Genomic DNA, 22,591 nt, shown 5'->3' with positions numbered 1-22,591 from the left:
AGTGGCCACACGGCGGCCGCCTTGGGCTGCAGGCTCCTGCCCTGGGCCTCACCCCGCAGGGTGCGCGGTCGTGAGGCAGGCAAAGGAGCTCAGCTGACTGCAGTGGGACCAGGCTTCACAGCCCAGCAGCCTGACTCCCTAATGCCGCGGGCTGGCTCCGGAAGCGTCTGTGCGCTCAGGCCTGGACGTGCTGAATGGGCTGCTCTGCACCGGGACCCTGGGCATAGGAAGGAGCCGGCGGCGTTGGCCTGACAGCACCAGCTGGTTTCATAAAGCCCATTGCCCGGCACCAGCTTTGGTGCTACTCCCTGGAGCCGGCTTCGGAGCAGCGCCTGCACGAAAACCAGCTCTGTGGGGCCGTAACACCCTCCCCCACCCTTGGCACTTTTAGCCCTGCCCCCAGCGGATTATACCTGTCTAAATAGGTTACACGATGCACGTTGCACAAAGCAGAGGGGAGTTCTGTCCTGGTGCTACTCACAAGCGTCTGGCCACAACGCGCAGGGGCTCAGGGAGGACGAGGTTTCCTGCGTTCGATTGAGCTAGAGAACTGGGCACTGCCCGATGGCCCAGCCACGCTCCATCCTGCCATGGTAGGTCCCTGGAGCATCAGCACTGACCAAAGCCGGCAAGCCAAAGAAGAAAACCTCCGAGCATTAGTGTGGGCTCCAAATAGAACCTGGCTGGGGGAAGTGGTGGCCAGAGAGGTTGGCTAGTTGGGTTAGAATTGACTCCCTCGCCCTGGCGAACCTGCCTGGCTTCCTTTGCCGTGTCAGCACCTGCTGCGAAACCCTTTAGCAAATCTAAAGAAGACGTCCTCCCCTGGCCCAGAACAGCCGGGTTGGCCAGTGGCCTGTGTTTATCTTATTGCAAGTTGCATTCCGGGCTGAGTGAAACCTGCAGCCTACCAAGCGCAAACACGGAAAGCCTCTTCGTAAAGCAGTGACTTGTTCCAGCCGTGGCCAGGAGCACCGCTGGGCGTGGAGGCAAGCAGCCTGAGCTGGCACTACAGCGGCAAGAGCTTCGTGTTCACAACACTACACAAGAGTGGGGGCGTGTCAACGGCCCCCCATTCTGCTCTGCACCCTCTCGCAGACATGCCAGGTGTGAGCTCACCTGGGCGCTTCCTGGAATTGGCATTGGGCAAAACTCTGCTTTCACTTTGCAAAAGCTCAGGCATTCGGCCCCTGCGTCCCTTTAAGAAGCGAGCCACACAGGCGGCTTTGGAACCCCTCAGCCACGCAGCAGAGCTGCTCAGTGTTGCCAGCATTTCCCATTGAGCGTTTCGGTTTTAGAAAAAGAATTTTCACTAGTTTCTTCCAGCCGCATCTACAAAACCAGTTGCAGAATTTTGCAACATGAGGTTTCATTTGCTCCCACCCAAGTTTGACACCCCCCCCCCCCCCAATTTACAGTTGTTTTTACGAAACTTCCTGTTTCTACTGAAGTGGAAAACTGCTTCCCGCTTCCCGCCAAAGGATGCCAAACTGCCCTGTGAGTGGGAAGCAATTAGGCATTTTCTTTTCGGTAGAATAAGCCAGAATGTACTAGTGACCCATCCTAACACCGAAGCTACACAATAGCAGAGCCTGGAAACCCCTGTGTCACGTTTGTGGAGTTTAAAGATCATTGCTGCACCCATGGGGGTGGGGGGAGGGTTTGCCCCAAAAGTCTGTGCAAAGGGGGCCGTGTGAAATGTCAAATGAAAGCTGATGTGCTACTGATTGGCTCATGCACTTGTGCGAGAGCTGAGTGTGGAGCTGTCTGTGTCTTGTTACTAGTGCGAGAGCTGAGTGTGGAGCTGTCTGTGTCTTGTTACTTGTGCGAAAGCTGAGTGTGGATCTGACTGTCTTGTTACTAGTGCGAGAGCTGTGTGTGGAGCTGTCTGTGTCTTGTTACTTGTGTGAGAGCTGTGTGTGGAGCTGTCTGTGTCTTGTTACTAGTGCGAGAGCTGTGTGTGGAGCTGTCTGTGTCTTGTTACTAGTGCGAGAGCTGTGTGTGGAGTTGTCTGTGTCTTGTTACTAGTGCGAGCGCTGAGTGTGGAGCTGTCTGTGTCTTGTTACTTGTGCGAGAGCTGAGTGTGGAGCTGTCTGTGTCTTGTTACTAGTGCGAGAGCTGTGTGTGGAGCTGTCTGTGTCTTGTTACTTGTGCGAGAGCTGAGTGTGGAGCTGTCTGTGTCTTGTTACTTGTGCGAGAGCTGTGTGTGGAGCTGTCTGTGTCTTGTTACTAGTGCGAGAGCTGTGTGTGGAGCTGTCTGTGTCTTGTTACTAGTGCGAGAGCTGTGTGTGGAGCTATCTGTGTCTTGTTACTTGTGCGAGAGCTGTGTGTGGAGCTGTGTGTGTGTCTTGTTACTAGTGCGAGCGCTGTGTGTGAAGCTGTCTGTGTCTTGTTACTAGTGCGAGCGCTGTGTGTGGAGCTGTCTGTGTCTTGTTACTAGTGCGAGCGCTGTGTGTGGAGCTGTCTGTGTCTTGTTACTAGTGCGAGAGCTGAGTGTGGAGCTATCTGTGTCTTGTTACTTGTGCGAGAGCTGTGTGTGGAGCTGTGTGTGTGTTTTGTTACTAGTGCGAGCGCTGTGTGTGGAGCTGTCTGTGTCTTGTTACTAGTGCGAACGTTGTGTGTGGAGCTGTCTGTGTCTTGTTACTAGTGCGAGAGCTGTGTGTGGAGCTGTCTGTGTCTTGTTACTTGTGCGAGAGCTGTGTGTGGAGCTGTCTGTGTCTTGTTACTAGTGCGAGAGCTGTGTGTGGAGCTGTCTGTGTCTTGTTACTTGTGCGAGAGCTGAGTGTGGAGCTGTCTGTGTCTTGTTACTAGTGCGAGAGCTGTGTGTGGAGCTGTCTGTGTCTTGTTACTTGTGCGAGAGCTGAGTGTGGAGCTGTCTGTGTCTTGTTACTTGTGCGAGAGCTGTGTGTGGAGCTGTCTGTGTCTTGTTACTAGTGCGAGCGCTGTGTGTGGAGCTGTCTGTGTCTTGTTACTAGTGCGAGCGCTGTGTGTGGAGCTGTCTGTGTCTTGTTACTAGTGTGAGCGCTGTGTGTGGAGCTGTCTGTGTCTTGTTACTAGTGCGAGAGCTGTGTGTGGAGCTGTGTGTGTGTCTTGTTACTAGTGCGAGCGCTGTGTGTGGAGCTGTCTGTGTCTTGTTACTAGTGCGAGCGCTGTGTGTGGAGCTGACTGTGTCTTGTTACTAGTGCGAGCGCTGTGTGTGGAGCTGTGTGTGTCTTGTTACTAGTGCGAGCGCTGTGTGTGGAGCTGACTGTGTCTTGTTACTAGTGCGAGCGCTGTGTGTGGAGCTGACTGTGTCTTGTTACTAGTGCGAGCGCTGTGTGTGGAGCTGTGTGTGTCTTGTTACTAGTGCGAGCGCTGTGTGTGGAGCTGTCTGTGTCTTGTTACTAGTGCGAGAGCTGTGTGTGGAGCTGTCTGTGTCTTGTTACTAGTGCGAGAGCTGTGTGTGGAGCTATCTGTGTCTTGTTACTTGTGCGAGAGCTGTGTGTGGAGCTGTGTGTGTGTCTTGTTACTTGTGCGAGAGCTGTGTGTGGAGCTGTGTGTGTGTCTTGTTACTAGTGCGAGCGCTGTGTGTGAAGCTGTCTGTGTCTTGTTACTAGTGCGAGCGCTGTGTGTGGAGCTGTCTGTGTCTTGTTACTAGTGCGAGCGCTGTGTGTGGAGCTGTCTGTGTCTTGTTACTAGTGCGAGAGCTGTGTGTGGAGCTGTGTGTGTGTCTTGTTACTAGTGCGAGCGCTGTGTGTGGAGCTGTCTGTGTCTTGTTACTAGTGCGAGAGCTGTGTGTGGAGCTGTGTGTGTGTCTTGTTACTAGTGCGAGCGCTGTGTGTGGAGCTGTCTGTGTCTTGTTACTAGTGCGAGCGCTGTGTGTGGAGCTGACTGTGTCTTGTTACTAGTGCGAGCGCTGTGTGTGGAGCTGTGTGTGTCTTGTTACTAGTGCGAGAGCTGTGTGTGGAGCTGTGTGTGTGTCTTGTTACTAGTGTGAGCGCTGTGTGTGGAGCTGACTGTGTGTTGTTACTAGTGCGAGCGCTGTGTGTGGAGCTGTGTGTGTCTTGTTACTAGTGCGAGAGCTGTGTGTGGAGCTGTCTGTGTCTTGTTACTAGTGCGAGCGCTGTGTGTGGAGCTGACTGTGTCTTGTTACTAGTGCGAGCGCTGTGTGTGGAGCTGTGTGTGTCTTGTTACTAGTGCGAGCGCTGTGTGTGGAGCTGTCTGTGTCTTGTTACTAGTGCGAGCGCTGTGTGTGGAGCTGTCTGTGTCTTGTTACTAGTGCGAGCGCTGTGTGTGGAGCTGTCTGTGTCTTGTTACTAGTGCGAGCGCTGTGTGTGGAGCTGTGTGTGTCTTGTTACTAGTGCGAGCGCTGTGTGTGGAGCTGTGTGTGTCTTGTTACTAGTGCGAGAGCTGTGTGTGGAGCTGTCTGTGTCTTGTTACTAGTGCGAGCGCTGTGTGTGGAGCTGACTGTGTCTTGTTACTAGTGCGAGCGCTGTGTGTGGAGCTGACTGTGTCTTGTTACTAGTGCGAGCGCTGTGTGTGGAGCTGTCTGTGTCTTGTTACTAGTGCGAGCGCTGTGTGTGGAGCTGACTGTGTCTTGTTACTAGTGCGAGAGCTGTGTGTGGAGCTGTCTGTGTCTTGTTACTAGTGCGAGCGCTGTGTGTGGAGCTGTCTGTGTCTTGTTACTAGTGCGAGCGCTGTGTGTGGAGCTGTCTGTGTCTTGTTACTAGTGCGAGCGCTGTGTGTGGAGCTGTCTGTGTCTTGTTACTAGTGCGAGCGCTGTGTGTGGAGCTGACTGTGTCTTGTTACTAGTGCGAGCACTGTGTGTGGAGCTGTCTGTGTCTTGTTACTAGTGCGAGCGCTGTGTGTGGAGCTGACTGTGTCTTGTTACTAGTGCGAGCGCTGTGTGTGGAGCTGACTGTGTCTTGTTACTAGTGCGAGCGCTGTGTGTGGAGCTGTCTGTGTCTTGTTACTAGTGCGAGCGCTGTGTGTGGAGCTGTCTGTGTCTTGTTACTAGTGCGAGCGCTGTGTGTGGAGCTGTCTGTGTCTTGTTACTAGTGCGAGCGCTGTGTGTGGAGTTGTCTGTGTCTTGTTACTAGTGCGAGCGCTGTGTGTGGAGCTGACTGTGTCTTGTTACTAGTGCGAGCGCTGTGTGTGGAGCTGTCTGTGTCTTGTTACTAGTGCGAGCGCTGTGTGTGGAGCTGTCTGTGTCTTGTTACTAGTGCGAGCGCTGTGTGTGGAGCTGTCTGTGTCTTGTTACTAGTGCGAGCGCTGTGTGTGGAGCTGACTGTGTCTTGTTACTAGTGCGAGCGCTGTGTGTGGAGCTGTGTGTGTCTTGTTACTAGTGCGAGAGCTGTGTGTGGAGCTGTCTGTGTCTTGTTACTAGTGCGAGCGCTGTGTGTGGAGCTGACTGTGTCTTGTTACTAGTGCGAGCGCTGTGTGTGGAGCTGTCTGTGTCTTGTTATTAGTGCGAGCGCTGTGTGTGGAGCTGTGTGTGTCTTGTTACTAGTGCGAGCGCTGTGTGTGGAGCTGTCTGTGTCTTGTTACTAGTGCGAGCGCTGTGTGTGGAGCTGTCTGTGTCTTGTTATTAGTGCGAGCGCTGTGTGTGGAGCTGTCTGTGTCTTGTTACTAGTGCGAGCGCTGTGTGTGGAGCTGACTGTGTCTTGTTACTAGTGCGAGCGCTGTGTGTGGAGCTGTGTGTGTCTTGTTACTAGTGCGAGAGCTGTGTGTGGAGCTGTCTGTGTCTTGTTACTAGTGCGAGCGCTGTGTGTGGAGCTGACTGTGTCTTGTTACTAGTGCGAGCGCTGTGTGTGGAGCTGTCTGTGTCTTGTTACTAGTGCGAGCGCTGTGTGTGGAGCTGACTGTGTCTTGTTACTAGTGCGAGCGCTGTGTGTGGAGCTGACTGTGTCTTGTTACTAGTGCGAGCGCTGTGTGTGGAGCTGACTGTGTCTTGTTACTAGTGCGAGAGCTGTGTGTGGAGCTGACTGTGTCTTGTTACTAGTGCGAGCGCTGTGTGTGGAGCTGTCTGTGTCTTGTTACTAGTGCGAGCGCTGTGTGTGGAGCTGTCTGTGTCTTGTTACTAGTGCGAGCGCTGTGTGTGGAGCTGTCTGTGTCTTGTTACTAGTGCGAGAGCTGTGTGTGGAGCTGTCTGTGTCTTGTTACTAGTGCGAGCGCTGTGTGTGGAGCTGTCTGTGTCTTGTTACTAGTGCGAGAGCTGTGTGTGGAGCTGTGTGTGTCTTGTTACTAGTGCGAGCGCTGTGTGTGGAGCTGTCTGTGTCTTGTTACTAGTGCGAGCGCTGTGTGTGGAGCTGACTGTGTCTTGTTACTAGTGCGAGCGCTGTGTGTGGAGCTGTCTGTGTCTTGTTACTAGTGCGAGCGCTGTGTGTGGAGTTGTCTGTGTCTTGTTACTAGTGCGAGCGCTGTGTGTGGAGCTGACTGTGTCTTGTTACTAGTGCGAGCGCTGTGTGTGGAGCTGTGTGTGTCTTGTTACTAGTGCGAGCGCTGTGTGTGGAGCTGTCTGTGTCTTGTTACTAGTGCGAGCGCTGTGTGTGGAGCTGTCTGTGTCTTGTTACTAGTGCGAGCGCTGTGTGTGGAGCTGACTGTGTCTTGTTACTAGTGCGAGCGCTGTGTGTGGAGCTGTGTGTGTCTTGTTACTAGTGCGAGAGCTGTGTGTGGAGCTGTCTGTGTCTTGTTACTAGTGCGAGCGCTGTGTGTGGAGCTGACTGTGTCTTGTTACTAGTGCGAGCGCTGTGTGTGGAGCTGTCTGTGTCTTGTTATTAGTGCGAGCGCTGTGTGTGGAGCTGTCTGTGTCTTGTTACTAGTGCGAGCGCTGTGTGTGGAGCTGTCTGTGTCTTGTTACTAGTGCGAGCGCTGTGTGTGGAGCTGTCTGTGTCTTGTTATTAGTGCGAGCGCTGTGTGTGGAGCTGTCTGTGTCTTGTTACTAGTGCGAGCGCTGTGTGTGGAGCTGACTGTGTCTTGTTACTAGTGCGAGCGCTGTGTGTGGAGCTGTGTGTGTCTTGTTACTAGTGCGAGAGCTGTGTGTGGAGCTGTCTGTGTCTTGTTACTAGTGCGAGCGCTGTGTGTGGAGCTGACTGTGTCTTGTTACTAGTGCGAGCGCTGTGTGTGGAGCTGTCTGTGTCTTGTTACTAGTGCGAGCGCTGTGTGTGGAGCTGACTGTGTCTTGTTACTAGTGCGAGCGCTGTGTGTGGAGCTGACTGTGTCTTGTTACTAGTGCGAGCGCTGTGTGTGGAGCTGACTGTGTCTTGTTACTAGTGCGAGAGCTGTGTGTGGAGCTGACTGTGTCTTGTTACTAGTGCGAGCGCTGTGTGTGGAGCTGTCTGTGTCTTGTTACTAGTGCGAGCGCTGTGTGTGGAGCTGTCTGTGTCTTGTTACTAGTGCGAGCGCTGTGTGTGGAGCTGTCTGTGTCTTGTTACTAGTGCGAGCGCTGTGTGTGGAGCTGTCTGTGTCTTGTTACTAGTGCGAGCGCTGTGTGTGGAGCTGTGTGTGTCTTGTTACTAGTGCGAGCGCTGTGTGTGGAGCTGTCTGTGTCTTGTTACTAGTGCGAGCGCTGTGTGTGGAGCTGACTGTGTCTTGTTACTAGTGCGAGAGCTGTGTGTGGAGCTGACTGTGTCTTGTTACTAGTGCGAGCGCTGTGTGTGGAGCTGTCTGTGTCTTGTTACTAGTGCGAGCGCTGTGTGTGGAGCTGTCTGTGTCTTGTTACTAGTGCGAGCGCTGTGTGTGGAGCTGTCTGTGTCTTGTTACTAGTGCGAGCGCTGTGTGTGGAGCTGTAAATACAGACTCTGTGGTGCTGCCGGAAGGTTCCCTGTCTGAGACCGAGCAGTGGGCCAGGACTCCTCAGTCAGTGACTCTAATTAGCAGGCTCCAGAGAGGCGACTCCCCACCTGAGGAACGTGTCTGGACCCTGCAAACCAGCCGGACTCGCGATTGCTGACTTGGAACACGTGGCTAGGTCACTGGGCCTTGCAGCCCTGGGTTTGAGCACTTCGCCCTGAGCGGACGCCCTCAGCTAGCCAGAGGGAGAGGCCAGTCCCTTCGTAGGGCAAGCGTGAGCCTCTTGCTCAAGGGACCACCCACAGGTTGAAGATTTCATTGGAACGGCCCGTTTCCTGTTCCCGGGGGAATAGAGGTGCAGTAACAACAGCCCAGCTTGGGCCCTGGTCAGTGTCCGGAGTAGGGGACGAGAGCGACAGTATTTCTGATTAAGGGCCAGAAAGGCCTCTTCTGCAGGGGTCTGTGAGATCTAGGCATTTCACAAGGGAGAAGGAAAAAGAAGGGAACAGTCTCTGCTTGTCACTTGCCCAGCCATGATGGGCAGAGAGACGTAGGCACCACACTAAGGCCTGGGTCCCCTCTCGGCCATGCCGGTGTAAAGCAGGCCTCGCAGTCGCACGCTCGTGCAAAAGCTGTGTCCCCAGAGCAGAGGCAGGCCCTCTTGTTCCACAGCACGTCTTTCTGCCCCAGGCGGTCGGCCTCTGCAGGAAAATTCATGACTCATAGGGAATTCCTGGAACTTTTCTATTTGGTTGAAAGTATAAATAAGAGGGTTCAAGCCTGGCTGGTCAAGTGCTGGAGCTGCGCTGAAGAGCAGCCAAGACGGCCCTGCCCCTGTCAGCACAAGGTCAGTGATCACCGTGCTCATGGCGCGTGCACCGTGCCAGGGAGCCAGCCAGGAGCCAGGGCCGTAAAAGCCCACCCCTGAGTGACCAGAGGAGCTGGCGAGCAGAGCAGCTACCGGGGGAGCTTGGAAAGGGAGTTCTCTAGGTGAAGGAGAAACGACTGTGCGGCCCTGGGGGTAAGTGTGTTTGTGTTTGCGGTGTGCTTGCTGAGTGGCTGAACTGCACCGCGTGGTCTGTCTGTTTGGGGGCCTCGTGGCTGCTAGAGAGGGGTAAGGGCTTCTTAATGAGGCTTTGATCCCTAAGCCTTTGAGCACCATCGGCCCTTAGCGAGGAGCAGGGCTTCTCAGGGAGACCGGGGCTTTCAAAAGCCAGCTACCAAGCCCTGCCGAGAGCTGGCAAACAGGAGCTGCTAACGAGGGTTTCGAGGGGGAGTGTGAGATGGGGATAGATACATTTCACCTTCTTTAAACTCACAGCCAAGAAACCTGATGAAAACAAGACAAAGGACTGAGCTGCAGGAGAACAAAGATAATGCAGGTTAAAGTCCAGCAAGAGTGGAATCCATCCAGTTTATTACTGAGCATGCATGATTACCTGCCCTGTTGGCAGGTGGTGTGTTTGCATTGGGTGCAAGGCACTCCTGGCCCTCAGAGAGGATGTATGGGCTCTGGAGACCAGGGTGGAGTGGAGGAGCTAAGGGAGGCAGGGAGGTGCGTGGATGAGACTTTCCAGGACACAGTAGAACGGTCCCACCCCGGTCAGACAGCCCTGGTGCTGCTGAGGAGGGTGAAAGGCTCAGGGGAGGAGAACACCCAATGGGAGCAGAGGGAAATGGTCCCGCAGTCGGGACCCTCCTTCCAGAGGATGTTGCGGGACCTGTCACGCTGAGGACACCTCTCGGGAGGGTAACTCCAGTCACGGTCAGTCCTGGGGGGGTTCGATCATTAGACATACAGCTGGGTTGCGATGACCAGGAGAACTGCATGGTGATTTGCCTGCCTGGTTCAAAGGTTGCAGATCTCTCAAGACAGCAGTGCTGGATCATGGTCCATGTGGGTACCAGTGCCATAGGGAAGGCCAAATCTGGACTGCTAGGTAAGAGACTGAAGTCTAGGACCTCCGTGGTGGTCTCTGAGATGCAGTTCCATGTGCAGAGCCAGGAAGACAGGCAGAGTTGCAGGGTCTCAGTGCATAGATGAACCAATGGGGTAGGGAGGAGGGGTTTTGCATTGTAAGGAAAAGGGAAACTTTTGGGAAAGGGGGAGCCAGCACAGGAAGACTGGGCTCCACCTAAAGCAAAATGGAACCAGGTTGCTGTCACTTTTTAGATCCGTTTTTAAACAAAGGGCTGGAGAAAGCTGATGGGTGCAGAGGGGCACATGGATCAGCCAGAGACATCCCTTAGGGCAGGGATTCCCAACCTGGGGTACGTGTACCCCTGGGGGCCACGAGAAGCTTGTCAAGGGGGTACAGGGAATATTTGGTAAATAACTAGACTGTCCTAATTGAAATATTCCAAAAGTAGTCATGTGCGTGAAAAAAGTTGTGGATTCCAGAGTCTAGAATTGATTTCCTTTCCTATTGAATAGGGGTACGGGAAGGTTCACTAAAAGCCAAGGGGGTACGGGGACCGAAAAAGGTTGGGAACCCCTGCCTTAGGGGAAGGTCCGTTCACGGAGATTCTCTGAGCCCTAGTAAAGAGGAGAGGATGGAAGACGTGGCAGTCACATGAAAGAGAGTCCCACCCAATCACATCACAAAGTGCCAAGTTTCTAAAGTGTTTCTCTATCAATACTGAAAAAGCTTAAAAACAACGACTGGCCCTGCAGCGCCCTAGAGACTAACGTCGACTGTAGCAGGAGCGTTCGTGGGCACAGCCCACTGCTTCACAGGAGTGGAGTTAGGGAGTCCAGGGTACAAATAAATAGCAGAGACAGAGAGATGGGGAGAGAGAGCAGGGGGGAAATATTGTCAGTTACAGTGTCTGTGCTAAAGGAGGCTAATAGAGGGGCTCTAAGTTCCTGGTGCTCAGCTTTTGATGTCCTACTTGCAAGTAGGAATAAGAGATCCTCCGGAAAAGGGCTTTATTCCGGAGGATCGCGCCAGTCTAGACGCTCTTTTCCGGCTTTTCCCCAAGCCGGAAAAAAAGCAGCAGCCATGTTTATTTAAATCCCGCGGGGGATATGTGACGGACCAGGCCGTGTCTGGGCACAGCTGAGGGCGTCCGCTCAGGGCGAATTGCTCAAATCCGGGGCTTCTTACAGCCCCCTTGACTGGTGACCTCTCCAAGCAGGCCACAAACCAGTCCCACAGAGCGCTTCAGCTGCCTGCCTGAGGCCTCCCGAGCAAAACCCCTCCGACACCCCAGCAATATCCGTGCCCCAGATGGCCCCGGGCCTATACACAGGTGGGGGGTCCTAGCACCCAATCCCACCTACCCCGAACAAGTTCTGTCTGGTCCCAAGAAACCAGCCACAGATCCCTGGTCAATTTACCCTCTGGACCTTACCCACAAATCACGCTGGGCCAATCCTTTAGAATCTATATCTAAAGGTTTATTATTACAAGAAAGAAAAGCCTGAGAGTAAGGTTATTAAAGTACAGTACGTTACATGCACCGAATCTCCCAGTTCTCGATGCAGGCTCTAGCAGAGATGTTGCAGCTGCTGGTTAAAAGTCCTTATTGCACATCCTAAGATCAGGATGGGTTCACAGGTCTTCCGGGCTCTTCAATCCCTGCAGTGTTGCCTCTGGGATGAAGTGCTGAGCTGAGAACAAAATGGCATCGACCACATGGCCTCTTTTATCCCCTTCCTGGCCTCTTCTTGTATGCAGCAAGTCACCTGGTCAGAGGCCAATCTCTATGTTCCCTGCCGGCTGCCCTCAGGTGACAAATCCCATTCTTTGGGTGTGTCCATAGCCTATTGAGAGTCATTGTTCCACAGGGCTTTGCTACTCAGCCTGTCCATAGCCATGCTTAACCACATTCACAGAAATATTCATCTTCCACACAGATTACAGATTCCTACCTACACACACAGACATTATACACTCACATAAATAGCGTACATAAGATCAACAAACAATAATCTCCCATTCAATACCCCACATGGCTCCCCCCACACCAATTTCTGGGGCCAACACCCCCACCTAGGGGTGCAGCAGCGATCTGGCTGCTTCCCTCCAATTCAGCAACGTGACAGGATATTTAAATCCCCCGCTCATTTCCCTATTCCAAAGTTCTACATTAGCATGGCTGTTCCGGAGAAGGGGCCAGTGTAGACGTAGCCGTTGTGCTGGGGTGGAGGGAGGCACTATCTGTGAAAGGAAGGGTAGACTTAAATGAAGTAAAAAATCTGAAATGAGCCAAACTAAAAATCTCTACAGCTAGTAATTGCATGTTCCAATAATCAGACTACAGCAGTAGGGATATAGCACCAGCTACTGGGCTAGGATGGTAAAGATAATGAAATGTTGAGGGAGATGAGAGAGGCCATTAAAATAAAAACGCAGTAATAATGGGGGATTGCAACTATCCCCGTACTGGCTGGGTACATGTCACCACGATACAAAGTGGATACCTGAATGCGGGGGGGGCAGGAAGGGGCATTTAATACATAGGGCTGTTACATAAATGAGTTTCTGGAGAAGCAGCGTATGTTAATTCCCCAACCAAAGGAGACCCAGAAAAGAACATTTTTGCTGACATAACAGCATCTTGGACCAGGGTTTTTCTGGCACAGCTCTACCACTTGGGCTGGGAGTGATATTTTTATAATTCTCATGAATCTGGCAATGCCAGGAGCATTTCCAGGCATAGCACAAACTCAAGCACATCGCGCTAGGATCATAATTTCCCCAGGCAAAAGCTTTGTGACGGGTTAGGCTTGTCAAGATGGATCAAGAAAATGCTCTTATGAGGAAGTTGTAGCTATAAGAAAAACAAGGAGTTTGAAAGCCAGAAAATGCAGCCGCACAAGAGGAATGCAAGCTGAAAAGTTTCAGTCTCATTAATCTCGTCTCATATGGAAGCTGTTCCTTACCGCTAATCATTTCTGTTGCACTTTTAGTACTTTTTTCACATCTAATATTTCTTTTTGTAGTGGGATGTCAAATGTGTGTATTCAGGTAAATGTGTAACTGCTGAAAAATTCATTGGTTACACATTTACGTGTGTGTGTGGGGGGGGGGTCTGCTTGCTGCCTGCTTCCCCTCCCATGTTGCCTCTGATACAGAAGCAGCAGCATGGGGCACGGGGGCCCTGTGTGTAACCATGAAGGTTAACCCATAAGCCCAGGCTCATCAGTTGCACATTTACACTATCACCTCCTTATTTTGTAGATGGGGTGACCAGACTAACAGGTAACAGGTTTAAAACAAACAGAAGGAAGTATTTCTTCATACAGCACATAGTCAACCTGTGGAACTCCTTGCCAGAGGACATTATGAAGACCAGGACTTTAACAGTATTAAAAAAAAAAAACCAAAAACTAGATAAATTCATGGAGATTAGGGCCATCAAGACTTATTAGCCAGAATGGGGTAGAAATGGTGTCCCTGGCCTCTGCTTGTCAGGGGCTGGAAATGGATGTCAGGAGAGGATTTCCTGTTTCTGTCTAGTACTGGCCACTATTGGAAGATGGGATGTGGGCTAGATGGCTCTTGGTCTGACCCAGTGTGGCCGTTCCTATGTTCGTATCTGCACGTAGAATCCAAGATATCGCCTCTATCTATAGTCATGGTTTGCCTTTAAGATATTTTCTCTTATTCTCTATTCCTTGCCTAATGACTCCCAGCGGTCTCTTAGCTCTTTAGCTTGCCACTGCACACGGAGTGGGGCTGTGTCTAGACTGGCCAGTTTTTCCAGAAAATCAGCCGCTTTTCCGGAAAAACTTGCCAGCTGCCTACACTGGCCACTTGAATTTCCGGAAAAGCACAGACTTCCTACTGTCTGAAATCAGTGCTTCTTGCGGAAATACTATGCTGCTCCCATTTGGGCAAAAGTCCCTTTTGCGCAAAACTTTTGCGCAAAAGGGCCAGTGTAGACAGCTCAGATTTGTTTTCTGCAAAAAAGCCCCGATGGCGAAAATGGTGATCGGGGCTTTTTTGCGCAAAAGCGCGTCTAGATTGGCCATGGACGCTTTTCTGCAAAAAGTGCTTTTGCGGAAAAGCGTCCGTGTCAATCTAGACGCTCTTTTCCGCAAATGCTTTTAACGGAAAACTTTTCCGTTAAAAGCATTTCCGGAAAATCCTGCCAGTCTAGACGTAGCCGGGATGTTTTCAGGGAACTATAAATAATGATTCCAAGATCTCTCTCTTGAGTGGTAGCAGCTATTTTAGATCCCATCAGTTTTGTCTGTATAGTTGGGATTGTACTTTTCCATGTGCTTTACTTTGCAGTTAGCCACCCTGAATTCCATCTGCCCTTGAGTTGCCCAGTGTTTTGAGATTTCTTTCTATCGCTTTGCAGTTAACATGAGCACTTAGCTTTGGACTTAACTATTTTGAGTAATTTTGTATCATCTACAAACTTTACCACGTCCCTGTTTAGCCCTTTTTCAAGAACATTTATGAGAAGCTGAACAGCAGAGCTGCAATGCAGAGCCCTGAATTTAGTCCTGCTCTTTTTCCCTATCTTTTAAGTGGAGCACTAATGACCCTTCACTACTTGAATGACAGCTTTTTGTTATTTCCACCGCCCCACTTTAGAAACACCCTGCCTGCCCCAACAGCAAAGCGAGGCCAGTTAAGAGCTGCCTCTGGAGCTAGCCTTAAGCAGACCTCAAGTATGAAATTCAAGGGGTCACACTTGAAGGGGGCTCTTGACCCCTGTAGCCCCCCCAAATGGTGCCCTTGGGAGAACACTCGGGCCCCAGCAGAGAGGTCCGTGGGAGCGCAAGGGGTCAAGAGACGGCAGGTGGGCATTACCCGGCCGTATCACCTCACGCACGCGCAGCTCACCTGCCAGGGCCCAGCGGGCTTATTGGAGGAAATGGGGAGAGGCCAGTTCCCCCAGGAAGCCACTAACTAGCACAGCTGGCTACCTCTCCATTCCCCAGGAAGTCAGTCTGCAGGAGACAGGAGACCTGCCCAGCGGGACGTTTGCCTGCACAGGGGGTGATCCAGGCAGCCTGGCCAAGGCCGAGGGCTGCAGCCTGATCAAAACCCACCTGCAAAGGGTGGCCTGGGCAACGTCACTGACGCTGACTCCCCACAGCAGGGCTGGCAGCCGGCACTCTCGCCTTCCCGCCAGCGTCCGGGGAAGGGCCAGCGAGTGGCGGCCGTATCGCGCCAGGGTGGCAAGGGGTCACCCGCGGCGCACTGGGGCTGCACTGGGCAGGGGGCCATTTGCCTTCTGTCGTGTTCAGCCTGGACTAGGCCAACCTGGAGCGAGCCGCCAGCCATCTGCGCCCCCAGGCCCTGCTGAGCATGAGACGCAGAACCCTGGAGAGCCCTGCCTAGACCAAAGGCTGGGGATGGGGGCGTTTCGCCAGCAACATGTCGGCTGGGCCAGGAAGTTACTCGCTTTTCCCATCCTGCGCCAGTCTCCCCAGGGCAGGGGGAAAGCAGGCGTCACCCGCGTGCCTTGGGAGAAGGCCGGGCGCGCAGATGGGAGGGGAAGATTATGAACCGTGGACCCACCCTCCTCCCCCTCCCCATATCAGAGAAATTAAACCCTGGCCCCTGGCTGGAGACACCCCGGGGGCGCGGGGAGCAGCAAGGGAGTGGCTGACGTAGGAATGGCCACAGGGGAACTTGCATTGGGGGCTCAGTGATAATCCCTAGTTGTTCTGTAGCAGCAGCTGATCTCCAAGCACGTGGGAATCATGGCCCCGAGTCCCACCCACCCTTGAACTGCACATGTGTGTCTGCAGGGAACGGTTCCAAGATGAGCACCGACGTGCGACGCTACATCCCTGCCGTTCTGGTGGGGCTGGCGGTGTCTTCGTCCATCGTCCTCATTCTCAGCCTGGTGAGGGTCCAAAATGTTGCCTTGCCACCTACCACCAAGGTGAGTCCCTGAGCGCCAGGACACAGAGGCCAGTAGCGCTGGACGGGGCTTGGAAACGTGAGCATTTACCAAACCATTAGAAGTTACTATTTTTAGCAACAAGCACAAGTGCATGGCCGGAGCTTTGGCACCATCGCACCGTCCCCACCTGCCTGCATATGGGAGGTGAGAATGTGAACTCAACCCCACGTGTGGTTGGGAAATACAAGAGCTCACATGCGACAGGGCAGGGTTCTTGTCACTGCTGTGGGAACGAAGGGCCCTAGTCAGCATCAGGGTGTCGTGCTGGGCACCGTGCAAACCTCGAACCCGAGACCGCTCTTTGGGCCAGCTGGGAACATCATTTCGTAACTTTCCAAATTAATTGTCTGGCCTAGCGCCCTCCCAGAGCTCAAGTCCAGCATGTTTTCAAAAGGACTTTTACACCGACATGTGTACAGTGGAGGGGCAGAAATTTACATATAGATGGAACATTTTGTGCTCAGCCAGATAGCAAGTGTGAAAAATTGAGGACTTTTTATGGGGGGAGGGTACAGTTGTACATATAAGACAAAGCCTCTATATATCAGGATGGGATATCTGTTCACCCTGACATACGTTAAAATGCCTGCATCATACTCCTATGGACATGGCATGTTGTCACATAAAGGGCAGAGTTAAGGTTATGCGGGTACCCTAATTATCATAGTTTAACATGTTTCAATTTAAGTGTAACCTTAATGCTGAACTTTCCAGGTTCAATGCTTGGCTTTGGGAATACTTACATAATCCTTGTGGTGTATTTTACTCTAAATTGCTCATATAAACTCTCAGAATGGTGTTTGTCTGGGAAGCTCCAGTGAGTTTTGACCCATGTTTTGAAAAGTTCCCAGAGAACAACCCCGTCCCCAGCAAAGTCCTGTAGCGTAACAGAGCCACTGTAGATGCAAGACACAGACACAAGATTGCACAGATTTGCTTTGTGTTGTTGAAAATGGTGCATGATAGATGTGTTGGTGCAGTCCCTGAGGAAAGATGGATTGTGGAAAAGAAACCAGCTGTGGCTTGATTCTGGGCTCAGTGGCTACATCTAGACTACATGGCTCCGGTAAACCTTGTTTCACGAGGCATAAGGGAGCAGTCGACAAAGGCTTCCCTTGTCGACCGATCCGCGTCTAGACTGCCGCGCTGGGCCGGATCAGCTGATCGTCGGCACAGCGCAGCAGCCATTTTTATTTTAATGAAGCAGGGATTATTTAAATCCCCACTTCTTTGACTATGCCGAGTAAACTATTTGACATGGCTCCGTCGACAGAGCCACGTAGTCTAGATGTAGCCAGCGTGTACCCATAATGCAGGGACTGACTTCCCTCGCCCCCAGACGTGTACAGCACAGAAGCTCAGACCCTCGTGGCCTGTCTGCTGGGGAGAGAGCTCACGGCTGGCCATGCAGCATCTCTCAACCACCCTGCACGTTAAACCCAAAGACAAGAAAAAGATCAATCAACCCAGAGGCAGGGCTGGGCCCCGCCCCCTGCCCACCGGGCCCCACCCACTGCCCGCCCTCGTGGGGTTAGCCACGGCACCCTAGCAAAGTCACCGTGCTCCAGGGACCTGCCGCTTTCTACTGTGCCTGCCACAGAGGCTCAGCTCGGTGGCCCGTTCAGCTAAGGAGCCTCAAATCTCCTGACCGCTAACCTGAGTGCAGGGTGACGGAGGCCCAGGCTCGGCTCTGGCTCACCTGACCCCTCTGTCCTGGCTTCTCCTTCCAGTACGGGATGGTGTTTGACGCGGGCTCGTCCCACACCTCCCTGTTCCTCTACCAGTGGGCATCGGACAAGGCGAACGACACTGGCGTGGTCAGCCAGACGTTATCCTGTGATGTCCAGGGTGGGTATTCCTGCACAGGGGCTCTGGGATGTCTTATGGCCATGCCCTGGGAATGCACCATGGTTACAGCCAGAGTTTCTGCAGCGAGGCTGCCTGAAGTCCGGGGATTCCTGTTTCCAGCTGATCCCTGGCACCATGTGCAGCCTCTGGCCACAACAACCCAACCTGAGCTGGGCTCTGGGGGTTGGTTCGGGGCAGCCTCCACGGGGAGCTGCAGTTGTCTACAGACACAGACCGCTCCGCTCTAGAAGTGGCACTGCATGGAGAGATGCGGCCACAGCCGTGGGCCCTGGAAGCTGGGCCCTTGTGCGGCAGCTAGGAGAGATTCACGTCACCCAGCTGATTAGCAGAGCCCTATAGCTAGTCTCTGCTGGCGGTGCACATCCGCACAGGCCTTGGTGCACATACCAGTATTCTGCACATGGACGGAAAGGGTTAGAGGGCACATTGGTCCACAAGCCCGTGTTTCGGGCTGATTGCGTCACTGCCAGCCTAACACAGCCTGAGCCAAAGTGCAAGGGGGCCCTGGCTCCTGGCCTGCCCGCTCCAGCACAGCTCCTGCCGCCTACGGAGGGGGGTCCGGGGCCAGGCAGAGAGGCAGCAAGCTGAGTCGCATGGCAGGACACTCACTACACTCCCATGAGGTACCCGCATGCTGGCCGATGAGTGGGGAAGGGGCAACGGCAGCAATTGCCCTGGGGCCCGGCAGTTCAGAAGGGCCTGGGGTTCTCTCTGCAAGGCTGTTGGCTCCCCTGGGTACCAGGCCTCGGCCCCCTCCATCCTCTCACTGTACCCTGCCCCGTCCCCGGTCGCTCTTATCAACATGCCTGTGTTCCAGGACCTGGCATCTCCAACTACGCCAGCAACCCTCCCAAAGCCGGCGAGTCCCTCCGGAGCTGCCTGGAGGAAGCCCTGAAGGTCATTCCTGCTGAGAGACACAGGGAGGTGCCAGTGTACCTTGGGGCTACAGCAGGCATGAGGCTGCTGAGGTAACAACACGCGCTCTCTGGCTTCTGCATGACCCAGGCTGGCCAAGACGGCTCCGCACCCACCCGCTCCCATTTTGGCACCTAAACTGAGGGCAGGCTCCTGGTCTTGAGGCAGGAATCAGTCCGGGGCCAATGCTAGGGGCTGTGCTACGCAGGAGCTCAAGGAGAGCATGACGACGCCCTCGGTTCTCAAAAGCTTGGGCACTGGAGAGAGCCCTGCAGATCCTGGGTGCCTGCTTCACATTTTTGCAGCTATGGGTGTGTGTCCATGCAGGGCTCGGGCTGCGGAATACTCAAGGCAGATGGTAGGAAATAAATGCACAGCCCCTGTGCTGAAGGGCCAGGAACGGAGGAGAGCAGTGTTAGTTCTGCTTTGCTTTTAGGCACATGGTTGCAAATCTAGCTCAAAGGCAGTGGGGGTTCAGGTTGCAGAGAGAGGCCTGAGAACCCACCAGTCCCCTGCAGGGGGGCAAGTTTGCTGCAAAGTCAATGAATCAGCAGTGCCGTGCTGTTGCCTCGCTGGCTGGTTACTTGGGGAGGGGGTGGGATTTCCATCCTTAGAGGGGTTTTAAGGCCAGACGCCACCCTGGCTGGGATGGTTTAGCTGGCGTGGGTCCTGCTTTTAGCAGGGGGCTGGGCTCGTCCAGCCCCATGATTCCATTGTGTCAGTGACTTTCATTTGCACACCCTTTAGCATGGAAAACGAATCAGCGGCCGACCAGGTCGTGAGCGAAGTCACTAAGACCCTCCGACAGTACCCTGTGAACTTCCAGGGGGCACGGATCATTACGGGGGAAGAGGAAGGAGCCTATGGCTGGATCACTATCAACTATCTGCTGAACTCCTTCACACAGGTGGGGTTAGTGGACTTGGAAACACCCATCTCTGCTACTGTAACTATTTTAGCTTCTGAATTGAGAGCAGCCCTCAATGAAAATGCCCAGGAAGGACTGGTAGAAACAATATAACTTTGTATGAGGCTATCACACTACAGGCTTGTCTTCACTTACCTGGAGATCAATGCTGTGGAGTTTGATATCTCAGGGTTTGATTTAGCAGGTCTAGCAAGGACCTGCTAAATCAACCACTGATGGCCCCCCACCATGGATGCTGCTCTCCACTGGCGTGTGAGGAGTGAGGGAAGTCCAGGAGAGTTTCTCCTGTCAATCTCCCATAGTGGGGACCCTGCAGAAATTACATCAACTCCAACTCTGCTAGTGTCGTAGCTGGAGTTGCGTCATAGGTCAACTTTCTGCCCCAGTCTAGACTAGGGATGTTAAATGTTGGTTAATTGAATAGCTGAGTAACCTCATGACATTTTATCGGTTAGCCAACTAATCCATAGTCCTGGGGGGCAGGGCTGGCAGCCAGTGTGCCCTGTATCAGGCAGCAGCGTGGGGAGCCAGGTGGGAGCTGGGCCACGAAGGGAGCTCTCCTCACAGACTGGCTGCCTGTCACCTTGTGCTGCTGCTTCTGAGAAAATGGCAGCAGCGCGGAGGGGGGGACAGCAGGGGGGGCAGTAGGGGGGCAGTGGGGGGGACAGCGGGGGGCAGCGCAGAGGGGGGGACAGCGGGGGGGGCAGCAGGGGGGGGTCTGCGCACCTGGACCTGGCACAAGCCAGAACTGAGCCAGACTGCCTGCCCGCTTGGCTCTTCGTACCCTTGAAATGTGGAACTGAAATGGGGGGTGGGTCTTGGCGCCAGGACTGAGCCGGGCTGGTGGGGAGAGGGAAAAGCGTGTCGTCCGTAGCATTAATCGATGCGTGTTTGCTTATCAGTTAATCGACTGCACTATTACACCCCTAGTCTACACCCGGCCTAAGCAGCCATCAGATGGTTACAACTTCCCGACTCGTTACTGCTAGTAACATAGGGGTGAAGGGTTCCTTGGCCCGTCAAAGCAGCGACCCCAAGCCAGCCGCCCCTGTACTCCGGGGTGACGTGGCCCATTCTCAGAGGCTGTTCTTGCTCATGAGCCCCTTGGCCAAGGAGCGATTGACGCCTCAGTGTAGCCATCGTCCCCGAGACGGAGCGGATGACCCAGACACAAAGTGCCCCGCCCGAGCCTCCTGATGCCCGAGAAGGACTCGTCCCAGTAAGATTCCCTAAGGGCTCCAGGAGAATCAAAGCTCCTCCGGGATGGCCCCAGCTCACACTGCAGCTCCACTTGGCAGGGCACCGGTGCGGGGCAGCTACCCCCGTTGCGTCACTTCAGCTCTAGCCTGGGACTGTCGCCCACGCCCCTGGGGATCAGTCAAGGCTGCAGCTTCTCCCGTGTGAGCCCGCCTTTGCCTTGGCAGTTTTCCCCCAAACACCGCGACTGGATCCATCCGCAATCCGCCAAGATCTTGGGGGCTCTGGACCTTGGAGGAGCATCGACCCAAATTAGCTACATCCCTGTGGGGCCAATTACTGCCCAGGCGAACGCCGCCACCTTCCGGCTGTATGGCTACAACTACACTATCTACACACACAGCTACCTGTGCTACGGGCAGAACCAGGCGCTGAAACGGCTGAGTCTGAAACTCACCGAGGTGAGTCACGCGGGGGCCGCTTGGCTCCGGCAACGGGGCTCTGGTCTGGTCACTGCAAACAGGAGCCAAGGGCTCAGCGCTTGCAGCAGGCTCCACGGGAGGCGCAAGGGAGGGGAGCAGGGACGTGGGTCAAGGCATCCCTGGAAGGCAAGGCCAGGAGCCGGGCCTTGGCCGCTGGGGGCCTTGTGAGGCAGGAGTGTGGGGAAAGCAGGCGGGGTTGGGCTGGCGTTGCCCTTCTGAGAGGTGCACGGAGAAGGAGGAGAGGCCATCCCCAGACATGGCTGCAGAGACACCTGCGCGCTGTGTGGGCCCTGAGCTGTGGCCGGGCTGGGCCTCAGCCTCTACCAAGGTTCAGGAACCCTAGCAGTATCCACCGTGCAGCCTCCTGAGGCAGGCGGGTCTGGGCCGAGCGAGGGGCCGCAGAGGCTGGGGGGGTCTGGGCCGAGCAAGGGGCCGCGGAGGCGGGGGGGGTCTGGGCCGAGCGAGGGGCCGCGGAGGCGGGGGGGGGGTCTGGGCCGAGCGAGGGGCCGCAGAGGCGGGGGGGGGGGTCTGACAAACCCAACTGCAAGGCTGATGAGGCTACAGCTGCATCAGGAGAAGCCCCAGCAGTGGGGCCAGTGGCCTGGCCGACAGGCCTCTCACCGAGCTGCTGCCCGTCCCGTCTGACTCTCGGCCGGCCCCTGCCCTGGCTGCGGCGCCCCTCGGGTTCCACGCGAGCCGGGCGAGGGCCGCGGCGCCGATGCGCGTGTGATTTCCCTGTTCCAGAGTGCGGCCGGCCAGAGCCCCGTCAGCCACCCCTGCTACCCGGAAGGCTACCATGAAAACACCACGGCAGCCTCCCTTGGCGGCAGCCCCTGCACCGCGTCTCTTGCCCTGAGCCCCTCACAAGCCCCCCGGCAGGTGACCCTGCTGGGCACCGGAAACGCTACCGAGTGCCGCGAGGCCATCCGGCGGATCTTCAACTTCAGCGCCTGCAGCCAGAGCCAGTTCTGCACGTTCGATGGGATCTACCAGCCCCCGCTCACTGGGGAGTTCTTTGTGAGGCAAATCCCCTCCGAGCCCGCTCCCCTCAGGTGCCTGGGAGCCCCTACCGGAGCCTGAGCCAGGCTGAGGGGTGCACCCTCCGCACACACCCGGCTGGCTGCTGCCTGGGGCGCAGGGAATGCAGCTCCGCCGTTGTGGGGAGCTGTCCTGGCTCTACTTGGCATGGGCCAGCGAAGGGACTGACCCCCCAGAACCCTGCGAGCAGATGGGGACGACCGTGAGTGGGGGAGGGCGCCTGTCTCGCTGCGGGCGCTCCCGCAGACCCTCTGCTTCCCGCCCCGGCCGTGTCTATCGCTGCGCCCAGGGCTGGACGCACAGCGGCACAGTCCTCACCGTCCGGCTCAGGCGCCCACTGACCTACTGGCTCTTGCTTTCCAGGCCTTCTCTGCCTTCTACTACACCTTCAGCTTCCTCAACCTGACCGGCGGGCAGCCCCTGGCCGCGGTGGAGGACACGGTGCAGAGGTTCTGTGCGAGAAGCTGGCAGGACGTACGTGCTGGGAGGGGGATGGAGGCTCCGGGGAGCAGGCAGG

General features: G+C 54.8%; 1 protein-coding gene across 2 annotated transcripts in view; it reads left to right on the top strand.

The window, feature by feature from the left end:
- The window catches only part of LOC102445643 (ectonucleoside triphosphate diphosphohydrolase 8-like), a 37,880-nt gene that overhangs the window by 13,794 nt on the left and 1,495 nt on the right, over positions 1 to 22,591 (top strand). Inside the window, exons 1-8 of one of the 2 annotated variants that reach the window (XM_075905845.2) lie at positions 8,562 to 8,788; positions 15,488 to 15,624; positions 17,376 to 17,493; positions 18,332 to 18,482; positions 19,177 to 19,336; positions 20,782 to 21,015; positions 21,781 to 22,053; positions 22,438 to 22,548. In XM_075905845.2, coding sequence (XP_075761960.2) covers positions 15,502 to 15,624; positions 17,376 to 17,493; positions 18,332 to 18,482; positions 19,177 to 19,336; positions 20,782 to 21,015; positions 21,781 to 22,053; positions 22,438 to 22,548 — 1,170 coding nt within the window. In that variant the 5' untranslated portion in view covers positions 8,562 to 8,788; positions 15,488 to 15,501. Of the gene's footprint in view, positions 1 to 8,561; positions 8,789 to 15,487; positions 15,625 to 17,375; positions 17,494 to 18,331; positions 18,483 to 19,176; positions 19,337 to 20,781; positions 21,016 to 21,780; positions 22,054 to 22,437; positions 22,549 to 22,591 lie in introns of those variants that run through there. The other variant, XM_075905846.2, reaches the window with a different exon arrangement.

Source organism: Pelodiscus sinensis, chromosome 23, assembly GCF_052426305.1.
Source record: "Pelodiscus sinensis isolate ZL-2025 chromosome 23, ASM5242630v1, whole genome shotgun sequence".
Classification (NCBI taxonomy): domain Eukaryota; kingdom Metazoa; phylum Chordata; order Testudines; family Trionychidae; genus Pelodiscus; species Pelodiscus sinensis.
Note: the sequence above shows the minus strand (reverse complement) of the source record. Positions and strands in the feature narration are given on the sequence as shown.